General features: G+C 35.8%; 1 protein-coding gene across 1 annotated transcript; it reads right to left on the bottom strand.

The window, feature by feature from the left end:
• Positions 1–463: 463 nt before the first annotated feature.
• LOC145160485 (ABC transporter B family member 19) lies at positions 464–7,198 on the bottom strand. Its single transcript, XM_079079697.1, has 9 exons — positions 6,771–7,198; positions 6,549–6,603; positions 6,064–6,239; positions 5,704–5,904; positions 5,120–5,379; positions 4,696–5,012; positions 3,369–4,412; positions 3,054–3,295; positions 464–1,822 (listed from the first exon to the last, which is right to left on the bottom strand). Exons 1-9 carry the CDS (start codon positions 7,011–7,013, stop codon positions 611–613), a joined length of 3,750 nt encoding a protein of 1,249 aa, XP_078935823.1. The 5' UTR covers positions 7,014–7,198; the 3' UTR covers positions 464–610.
• Positions 7,199–12,081: the final 4,883 nt, after the last annotated feature.

The raw sequence follows: 12,081 nt of genomic DNA, 5'->3' as shown, positions 1-12,081 counted from the left end.
CGACCCAACTATCGCAACGCGAAATCCACAAACCGGGTCGATCCAACTCGACCGTTCCCGAACCCTGCTAAAAATGAAAGCTACTCGGCTCCCAAGGACCAATGCGTAGTACGCCTAAATCATATCATTTCACGTATTTGTGGCATCAGCTAAGGTAGACACGTGTGTTGGCTTGACTCATCTCTTAATACATTAAAACATTTGAATGCCTATCAAGATACTAGCCTTATAAACTCACATTTATTTTCTTTCCCCACCATATAGGATATAAGAAAACTTAGCCAACTTGCTAGCTTACCTCTAAAATTTCTAACATTTTAGAGTCGCTTTGGATGAATATAAATAAGATGAATGGTATCACACTATCACTCATGAGCATTGTTTAGTTTTGTAAGTTATAAAGTTTAAGAAGGGTTTACATATCTTTAAAATAGCGAATCAGGCAAATAGAGCTCATGTATAATACATGAAATAAAAACCAATGATTAAATTAGAAGACATAAACATAGTTTAATTACTAGATCCGTTCATTCCATACATACCATCATCCATATCATTCATCTCTTTGATTCTATATTTAATAAAAAACAACCCCCAAATTTTCATATAATCATATCCGATGGTGTTGTAGCTGCAACAAGCGTGAGTAGGCCCCATCAGCGCCACGGCTCAACAATTCCCCATGGCTACCTTGTTCCACAATCCGACCATCTTGAACCACTCCAATATTATCCACGCCTCGTATCGTTGATAACCGGTGGGCCACTAGCACCGTCGTCCGCCCTCTCATCAGCCGTTCAAGTGCTTCCTGAAGCACACACTCCGATTCAGCGTCTAGGGCACTCGTCGCCTCATCTAGTAACAGAATTGTCGGATCTTTCAAAACAGCCCTCGCTATTGCAATCCTCTGTTTTTGCCCTCCGGATAACTGAACCCCTCTTTCACCTACCGGAGTTTTATACCCTTGAGGCAAACCGCTAACGAATACATGAACGTTTGCTGCACGCGCCGCTTCAATCACTTCCGCCTCCGTCGCTCCCTCTTTCCCGTATGCGATGTTTTCCATTATGCTAGCCGCAAATAAGGCCGGCTCTTGTTGGACTAATCCGATTTTCGCACGAAGCGACCGGAGGTTTAACCTTCTGATGTCTTTTCCATCGATCATAACTTTTCCGGCGGTTGGATCGTAGAATCGCTCGATGAGTGCGATTATTGAACTTTTCCCGCAACCACTGGCTCCGACTAACGCTTGGCTCTGGCCTGATCGGATTCTAAGACTCAGATCCTTGAATATAATGACGTCAGGTCTGGAAGGATATGAAAAGTCAACATGACGTAACTCGATTTCGCCTCTAATCGTTTCCAATGGCTCGGAATCTGGATCGTCGGGGTCGATTCTGGTTGACCTATCGAGAACGGAAAACACAGAGCCGATGGCTTCACCGCCTCTGATAATCTCCGGAGCGAGGCTAACCGTTTCCGCTACCGAATTAGCGGTGATGACTAAAACGACAAACACTTTGATGACTTTGGAGAAAGTGGAGACACCGTTTTTAACGAGATGTGCGCCGTACCAGAGGATTAGGGCTTCGGAGGCGAAGAGAGCGAGTTGGGAGACGCCAAACAGGATGCCGGAGATTTGACTCCGGCGAAGGCTTTGCTTCTGTGGGACACGAAGCTCGTCGGAGAATAAGGACAGGATTTTGTCTTGGGCGTTAAAGGCTGCGATGGTTCGAATGTTGCTCACTCCTTCTCCGGCGATCATGCTAGTTTTCGCATGTGCTTTGGCCGTGTCTCCGGCGAAGCCTTTTAGGGAAAGTTGCTGTAAATTACAATTAGTTAAAAGTTAATTATTAAATGAAAAAAAAAAAAAAAAATAAGAGCACCAGGTGTCCCCACATATAGTAAATAAAAAGGGACAGTTCTGGTGGTTATTGAAAAGCGCACAGATGATAAGTTAAATTGAAAGGTGGTCCCGTAAGTGTAATAAGTATAGGACAAAAGGAAACAGATGGTAACAAGTCGTATGTCGCTGTGAAGTGTGAATGGTGACTGGTGAGCATGCTAAAATCCGAAAGACTATTTAAAAACTACAGAGGCAATGGCGTCAGTGATTCAGTACTACAGTACCCGAAAATAGACAAAGAGTCACTGGTGACAGGGTAAATGCAGCCAAAAACTACTCAGGAATGATAGAAGGTGAGTGAATACCATATGGCTTTTCTGACATTTTCATCCTCACTCACACTGAATTGAATTTGTAAATTGAAAACTAGAAGGTGAAGCCAGAGATTTAATTGATGCTGTCATTCATTTATTAGATCACGACTTAAGAATCTCTGGTAACAACTCTGGTCCTATTAACATTTTACAGTCTCCTACAATCTTATTTAATTTAGGTGTTACACTCACTTTGATATATTTTATTTTTAGATTTGAAAGAAATAATAACATTTACCAAAACTCAAATAAAATATTTTTTTAAGAGTAATTTTTACTAAAAAATTAAAATTCCTGACATTACTTCATTTTGTGATAGAATTGAAATCTGATAATTTGGTATCTTTTAAAGGTCGAATTAACTTTTGTTATGGAAGATATAAATGAGGAGAAATTCATGTTGATTGGATGGACAAAGTTCAAGAAAGTTTTGAAGGGCTCAATAAAGAAACTAAAATAAATAAAAGAGTTCGAAATTTTTAACAGGAAATGAAGTTGATTGTCGTGAAAAGAATCTTTTACTAACTTTTTTAATTTTAGGTTTTGTTTGTTAGCAAAATTATTATATTACGAAAAAGATTCAGGTCTGAGCTTCGGGGAAGCATGAATACAGATTACTAATTACTAAATTAGAGTCAGCACGTGTACGACACCAGAACTGTGCCTTCGTTACTATACCATAGTTGTCGTTATTGGAATCAAGATTCGAATGGGTTTTGAAACTTCAAAAACAAGCTCAAAGTAATCTGACAGTTTTTTATGTGAAATCATATAATTAGAGTATATAATTAAGTTAATTTAATTAATAGTACTTAATAGCAGCACGTACGCACCTGAGCAAAATGAGCCAGAACAAGAAGAGGGAAGGTGCCAAGAATAAGAAGCGAAACCCTCCATTCCACTATAAACGCAACTACAAATGACGTCAGGAGTGAAGTCATGTTCTGCAATATAACCGAGATCCTTTCAGCAATGGCTGACTTCACATCTGCAGCATCTGTCGCTAATCGGGCTGCAACTAAACTCGAGTTATGCTCTTCTTCATCGAACCATCCAACTTCATTCCTCAATATCGCTGAAAATCAAATTTTTATTAAAATCAATGTGACAATGTTGTTAATTTATTGAAATTTGAAAAAAGGAAATACCTGCTAACATCATTCGTCTTACTCGTGTAGTGAGATTCTCACCCATGATACTAAAGAAGTAATGTTGGATTAGATACGCTACAACCGCATATAAACCAGCTCCAACGTAGATGAAAACACATTCTTTGGTTTTACTCTCCATTTTATCAGGGTTATCATAGTAAAAAACCTCAATCATATTACTCATAACAATCGCAAATGTGGGACCGATAAATCCCGAAAGCACAGACCCCACAGCACCCATTATAGAATAAGGCCATTCGGGAGCATTCATCTTCAATAGTCTAAAGAAATACCCACTCGGAGCTGGATTTTTTCTATCTGTTTCAGCATTTGATATCATCTCAATACGACCATCCGCACCAGTACTATACTGATAACTCAAATTCCTTAAACTTCCGGATCTGAGACTTAAAGACTTTGTCGACAATGAATGGCTAAGCCGCGTTGACCGTGTCCTACGTGTGGAAGGATTCGAAAAATCCCGATTTCCCGCCATTTCTTGAAACCTGATTAAAGACGCATACGCCCCTGGTTTTGAAATCAGTTCTTCGTGTGTTCCCGTTTCAATAACATGTCCTTGTTGGATGACAGCTATCGAATCAACATTTCTTATGGTGGACAACCGATGTGCGACCACAACGGTTGTCCGCCCGATCATTAACCGGTCGAGAGCTTCCTGTACGATGCTCTCAGAACCGGAATCCAGCGCGCTTGTCGCTTCGTCTAGAAGTAGGATTTTAGGATTTTTTAACATGGCTCTGGCAATAGCAATTCTTTGTTTTTGACCACCAGATAGTTGGATTCCTCTTTCGCCGACTTGAGTGTTGTAGCCGTTAGGAAGAAGGGTGATGAAACTGTGTGCATTCGCTGCTGACGTGGCGGATTCCACGTCAGCCATGGTGGCATCTCGTTTTCCGTAAAGTATGTTTTCAAGTATGGTAGTGGCGAAGAGTGCGGGTTCTTGGTTTACTAAACCAATCTGATCACGTAGCCATTCAAGTTGGAGTGTCTTTATGTCCACATTGTCTAGTAGTATTTGGCCTGTAGTATACCATCATAAAAATTAAAAAATAAGTAAATTATATTTTTGGGGACCATATTGATTGGATAGTAATTGCAAAAAGCCAATTATAGGAACAAAAGTATTCATTTTATTTTAATTTGTAACGTGTACCTAAATCATTACAAAATACTTAAAAAAAGACCAAATTGCAAAAGAAGACCTATTAGGACCCAAAACTGTAAAAATCAATTATATTCAAGGATGAAAAATGTAATTTTAAAAAATAAATGAATTAGGCTTTAATTATTAATATCTACGTACCTTGATTAGGATCGTAAAACCTTTCAATTAAGGAAACAACGGTGCTTTTGCCGGACCCACTACCGCCAACCACCGCAACTGTCTTTCCGGCCGGGAAGAATATGGAGAAGCTTCTAAAGATAATGACATCTGGACGTGAAGGGTAACTAAAAGTTACTTCTTTGAACTCGATATTCCCGTTGACTTCAGTCAAACACTTCCCATATACAGTGTTGTGATGTATAGTGGGTTTTTGCTTAATAATTTCAAACAACTTGTAACCAGCTGCTTTCCCTTTGCTAAATGCTCCAAGATTCGAAAATGACTGACCTAGACTCCTGTTATGATATGATCAAGATCAACCAATATTTTTTAATTAATTTGGTTTGGTAAACATGAGATTAATTAATTAATTAATTAATGATGTAATGTTACAGAATCTTACATTCCACCAACAATGGCAGAGAAAATGGCTGTGAATGCTTTTCCACCGTCGGTTTGTCCGTTTCTTATAAAGACACCTGCATACCAGAAAACAAGTGCCCAAGACATGCAAGCTATTCCATATGTACATCCGAGTCCTAATCCTTTTGCCATTCCAGCCTTATAACCCAGCTTCAATGTGTGTTGTATTGCATCGGAATAGGAATTAAGGGCCTTCGTCTCCCCAACATATGAGTACACAGTTCTAACTTGCGCAATTGCCTGTTGAAATAAAATTAAAAATTAAAAGAAAATTCAAAGACCATGTGTACGTATATGATGAAATTAGTTGTTGATTAATGATTAATCAGTAATCACCACACTACGGAAACAAGAGACCAAAAGTAAGGGGTTAAAGTAAAGAAAGAACCATAAGAGGGAAGGTGTTCCTTATCATTACAACGCATGCTACGTATTGTATGATCACAAAGGGTAGGGGTGAAAAAATCAACTTAAAGTATTCGGTACAAAATCATGATTTATTTTTAGTAAAAAGTAAGAAAAATTAAGAAATTAATTGATGTGAAAAGAGTAGCTTGGGATGACCTCCTCGGCGATGATGCCGGCATTGGCGTAGGATTCACGGCTCTTGGACGTAAGACCGGTGAGAGTATATGCGTATAAGCCACCGGCAAATGCAATTCCCGGTATCACTGCAATGCTGAGTAGAGCTAGCTTCCAAGCAGACACAAAACCGACCACCAATCCAGCCAAAAATGTCGAAAGATAATGGATGAAGTTTCCAACCTAAAATTGATGAGTAAATTGATAGTGAGCATTCAATTTGTGGGCCTAAATTTTAGAGATCTTCAAAGATGCTCTTTGACCGGCGCAGGTTAATCTATGTATGCTAACATGCACGGATGAAACCGGAGAGATCATAAAATGGAGAGATATTGTTATTACCTTCTCGCTAATGGCATCTTGAACAAGGAGAGTGTCTGTTGAAACACCAAAAACGATATCGCCAGTTCTAGCATCTGTATCGTAAAATCCTACGTCCTGTTTCAGAACGGCTTCCAAGTACCTCTTCCTCAACGCACTCACCTGCCTTTCTCCAGTATACATCCAACATCCAATCTCTGTTCATTTTCAATTTTATACAAAATCAGTTAGTTAACTGTTACATCATGTAATTTTAGATGAAAAACTAGTTACGGAATTTAAGACGATGATGGTGATTTGTATTGTTGCGCATTAAAATATGAAGGAGAAATTGACCAAGTGAGAGATGAAAAGAATAGTAGCCACGTGCACCTGATCTGTGGTGAACTGACTTAAAATAAGCATTTGCAAATAATAAATGCTCCAAAACAACTTGCTTATGGAAAATAGAACTTGAAAAAATGAAAACCGAGAGACGATAACGGATCAAATGTAGCGTAACTAACCTGCATATGATGATACGCAGACGACTAGTCCGAGATAAACGAAATACAAAGCATACTGCATTAATTTGGAGGAAACAAAACAATCAGATCTGAATCGATTATGAAATTAAATGAGGAAAAATGCATACAACGATACGCTTCCTCCGTTTCAGATTAGTTGAGGTTTCTCCGTTGATGAAGAAAATCATTTAATAAGAAACGGATGTAGCAATAATGAATCACCTTAGATACTTCATGAGTCATGGTGCTCAAATCAGTTTGGTTTTTGCCGAATCCATTAACCATTTGACCGAACAAGAGGAAGAATACAGGCATGGAAGATCCGTGAACAATGGCACCGATGCTACCGAAGATCATGAGAACGTAATCTAACTTATCTGCAAATGAAAAAAGTTGGTAGAACGGAAGACTCTGCTCTTTCTTCTTCTCCGCCTGTGCCGGCATTGCCTTCACCGTCTCCGCCATTTTACTAAACCGCCAAGGCAGCACGCTCAGTCTCCGGTTGTGTACTGGACTTCTTCAAAAATGAGACAACGAGAATATTGAGAGCAGATCAAACGCCATGAAAGAGTGGTTCAGAGTTGGGTGTGCTGAGTCTGAATGAGACTGGACTTGTGGTCAAACGAGGTGTAGTGTGGAGGGGAGAGGTGAGGTGAGGTTGGTTATATAAAAGAGAAGGGACAGTTTAACCATGGTTTGGTTAAGGGTGTAGTTAAATGACAAAACGGGAATTTCAAAAACTCAGTTTTACTTGTACTATATCGACTTCATTGGTTGTACTGCGACCCAATTCGAACTGATTCATCCCATTTCTCGCCGCGTGCATTTCCCAAACAAAAAGTGCTTCCATTAATCATGTTAGATGCATCCACTGCGTTTGTACTTCATACCAAATTTTCTTAAGCAAGAGCTTTAATCAACTTTTAATAGGGCTAATCACAAAATTATTAAAATGAGAAGTGTGTTATCACCACCTGGTTATCTTTTTAACATGTATATAGAAATGACAATATAATTGAAAATATGGATTTTCTGATTCAGGAAACGAATGATCATCTTTATAATGTATATAATCTAAACATATTTTAATGTTTTGTGACATCTTTTCGCAAACACATGTAAAATTCTCTTTTCCGCATATTTTCATGTAACTTCATGGCAAATGATTTACGCAGCTAAAATTCTCTTGGGTTCTACTTGTAGCTATTCACGTACTAAACCAAATTTGCGATACTTTACATTTTTTTTTTCAAATTATGCTCCGATTAAATTACATGTTTGATAACTGAGGTTGTATGTCCACTTCACCAAACTACTAACTTAGTGACACGATCTTTACTTAGCTATTGTTTCGCGAACTAGGACATTTCACGAAACCATAACCTAATTTCATGGATTGTCTTTTTGATGTCGTTTTAAGTTATATTTTGATTATTGAGCATGTGTGATCAATTTGGTTATATATTTATTTAACTAAGTTGTTAATTTATTGTAATATGGAATTATCTTTCACACGCTAGAAATATTTTGTGAAACTCAAACAAATTTTGCAAAAAAAATATATCACAATTTTCCAAGTTATGTTTTGATTATATAACATATCAAGTCTATATGATTGTATCTTTATTTAACCAAAATATTGGTTTATTAAATATCTACCCACTTGTATATTTGCAAACATGGAACATACAAATCTCTAACGTATTTTGTGAAATGTCTTTTTTTTCGGTTTTCAAGTTTTCTTTATATTAATTACATGTCTCGTTGTTGTACAATTATTCAATATTATTTGCTTTTGCCAATCAAGGTTATTATTACCGGGCAATTGTGACCATTAACGACAATGTAGCCATAACAAAAGTGATCAAGGAGAAATTAAGCGTATCTTAGGTTCTTTTTTAATTGTTTAGGAGCATATGTTATGGTATGTTGTTGAATATCCAAACCACTTTAGAGCCTTTCTCCTAGTTTATTTGATTCTCAGTATCAAGATTTACCATAAAGGCAGAAACACACACTTGACCAATACGGGGATATGGCTTTAGGTTGGAGGTTATAGTATGTGTTTTGGACGATGAGAGTTATGTCTTATCACTCGGTTATGATTCATCATGCTTCTTTCACCATGCATTAGCAAGAGCATGATGGATTCTATAGGTGTGTTGGTGAAGGTCGTTGACTTATCATATGTACTTAAGGGTATGAATTTTGCCGAATCAGTGAATGATAATGTTGTCTGTTTTTGTTTTCTCTTCTTACTAGAGGTAGATTCATAGGTTGTGTAACACCCCTCATACACGACTGATCTTAACAAAAAAAGAAAAGCCTCCATAAAAATATTTTATTTGATTGAAATAAATATATTTTTAATCTAACTGATAATCAGTATTTTTAATCAGTCACAAGCCATAACAAGATACGTATGACTTATGACTTGATCATCTTCACTCGTATATATCTTCAAATATGATCTTTTATCCTTATCTTTCAAGTTGAATGGTCTCATAGGATAAATATATTTTGCTTTGGGCATCTTCAAACAATCTTATACATACTATGATATCCATAACATAACAATACAACACAAGATATCCATTGATGTACACGTTTATACTGTAGGTATGTAGATTCATTAACGAGTCAAAACTCCTTCACGTCTTCGAGAGCGACACGTGAAGGCAAATTAAGGCTAATCACACCACACCCACTCGATTCAATCTTGATATCACACTCATTGCCCTTCTTATCATTATGTGAAGGTTGCATTCCACTTACTACATTAGCATATGATAAATTACATGTACTCTCTTGTTTACCCTCCCCCCCCCCCCTCCCCATCTTACTCGGAGGGTGTCTTTCTTGCTTCTTCCCTTTTGATTGAGAATCCATCTTCATGTCTTTGTGTTCGAACCTAGCATTTGTCATGAAAATATTATAGTTCCTCATCTATACGGAAAACAATTTTTGTGTTAAAGCATGCACCCATTCTACTCGAAGAAACCTTACGAAATTGAACATTGTCCTAAGTCAACAATTGCCGCTCTTTTCATTGCATGTTATATTATGACTTTTAGTAAATTAGGAACTCAAAACATAGTTAGACAAAATAATCGGATACAGATTTTTTTAAATATATTGAAACAAAAAAACATTTCATGGAAACATATGTGCAATTTGGTACTTTGTTAATCAATATTATACAGAAAATGTAATATTATTTTCACTAAGTTGCATTCTCGTTTATTTTATTACTAGATAACAATATTATTTTATTACATAGTTTTTCGTGCACTTTCTCCACTCCTCCAAATTCTACTAGCAAGTACATGTAAAGCACGAGCCTCAATCATCATTCAAAGGTAATAAGTCTTGTCTGAGTTTTTTTTACAAGAATGTGTATTTCTATGATTACCACATATTAATTTGTGTATCTTGATTTAGCTTTCGTTTTTTTGTTTTACAATTTAATGGCTTAGTATATGTGTTGTATATTTATATCACTATATCAGTCATTCATTGGTTAGTAAACATCATTGCCTTCACTTCATGTTTTGTCGACATAATAAAGTGGTATCCCCCCATTTTTCGCTAAGAAACATGGATTGTTGGCCTGGTGCATTAGTTTTGAATTATACGCATTGAGCCCTTTAACAATTATCTGCCACATGTCAATATTTTTGACCATGAACACATTCGTTTTCATACCAAGATATATTTATATTATTATCAAGAGACTATAGATACATGTTTGAGTACGTTAAACGGATGAAATGAATGAAATCCTATTTATAACAACTTCAATGAAATATGTTAACTTTGTGTTAGCAGTTGTTTCTTTTTTATTTAATAAATTTAAAGAATTAAATATTTAATCTGGACAACTATATATTGTTGTTCCCATTTTGACTTAATTTGGACCGGATGTTAATGAATTGAGCTAGAAAACTTGACTTAATGTATCAAAACGTTAACCATTTACTTAGTGCTCTTCTTATTTCTTTCACTCAACTCCTCTCGTATTAAAATTAATGAATATTGTTAAAATAGACAACTATAAGAGTGAAATGATCATTAGTATCAAATCTAGAGGGAAAAAAAACTTATCTATATAACACTTTATTCAGACACATTCAATTATTCAATTAGCCTGGTACTAAACTTTAATTAATTAATATACTAAAAGGCCATCCAAGACGGTATCTTAAAATATCATTAGAAATATAGTATACGATACAATAAAAATATATAAGATACAATCAACAATCGTACAAATAAATATTAAACCTGACATGCACCAACAGGCAAGTGGGTGTTGATCAGGCCCAAGAATGGACTGGGCTAGACAAATTTTCTCGCTCCGTCATTTTTCATCTATTTCCTAAAGTTTTCATGATAATATGTCGAGTTAAATTAAATGATATATTTTATAAAGTTTATAATACAGTAAAAATAAGAAAAAAAATACAAATAAGCCACATGTTTTTATGGGAAGCGTACAAATAAAATAGAAAGAAATGACTTTGGAGTTGTTCATTGAAAGTAGTTTAATAAAAGCAAAGCACCTACTCATCATTAAGTTGATGTCCAACTTCACCTTTTGACACTTAATGTGTGCTTTCCATGTTCCAAGGCAGCTTCTAATGTTAAAATATCTTATTTGGAGTAGTTTATAAAAATATTGAAGGTATGTTTAGCACATAGTTTTTAAAAGTTTTGGAAATTTATATCTTTTAACTTTTCTAAAAAATAAATTGAATTTTTTTTTCATTTAAACAGTAACAACTTTTAATTTTTATTTTAAATAAAAAGATATAAATCCAAAAGGGGGGGGGGGGGATTCTTCGTCGTTTGTCGTAGTCGGTTGATGTGAGGAGGACGATGAACCACGACCAATCACATGTGAGGGTTAGTTTTAATATTGACTATCCGTTTGAACGTCAAAAATGTTTTTTTTTCTTTTACCTATAAATACAATCTTATATCATCATATTTTCAAACTATTCTTCTCTTTTATACTCTCTAGAATATCACATAGATTGATTTTTTACAAATTTTGAATCGGATGATGATGGGGAGTTTATCACAATATTTTTTAATGTTGTGCAAAACATAAATGATGAAGAACATACAAATGTTACACATACAAGAACGTTTGTCAATCGAGATTGTCAAGCCGCACATGCACTTTTGGTACATGATTATTTTGCCGATATTTGTCTTTATAATGATGACGCATTCAAATGTCATTTTTGTCTTCATATGGTATTATTTTTACGTATTAGTAGTGTTTTAGTCTTTTAGAGGTGTGATATGAATATTTCAAACAAAGACAATTCGTTATAGATAGAATGGGCTTTAGTGTTATGCAGAAGTATGTGACTGCATTTAGATATTTAAGATACGATATAACATTTGATACAACATACGAGTACTTAAAGTATCTGAGATGACCGCAAATGAGTTTGTAGATCATTTTTGTGCATGTGTTTATGACGTTTTTTCACAAAGAATATTTGTGCAAACCTACCATATG

Source organism: Lactuca virosa, chromosome 2 (assembly GCF_052849685.1).
Source record: "Lactuca virosa cultivar CGN04683 chromosome 2, Lactuca_virosa_CGN04683_v6, whole genome shotgun sequence".
Classification (NCBI taxonomy): Eukaryota; Viridiplantae; Streptophyta; class Magnoliopsida; order Asterales; family Asteraceae; genus Lactuca; species Lactuca virosa.
Note: the sequence above shows the minus strand (reverse complement) of the source record. Positions and strands in the feature narration are given on the sequence as shown.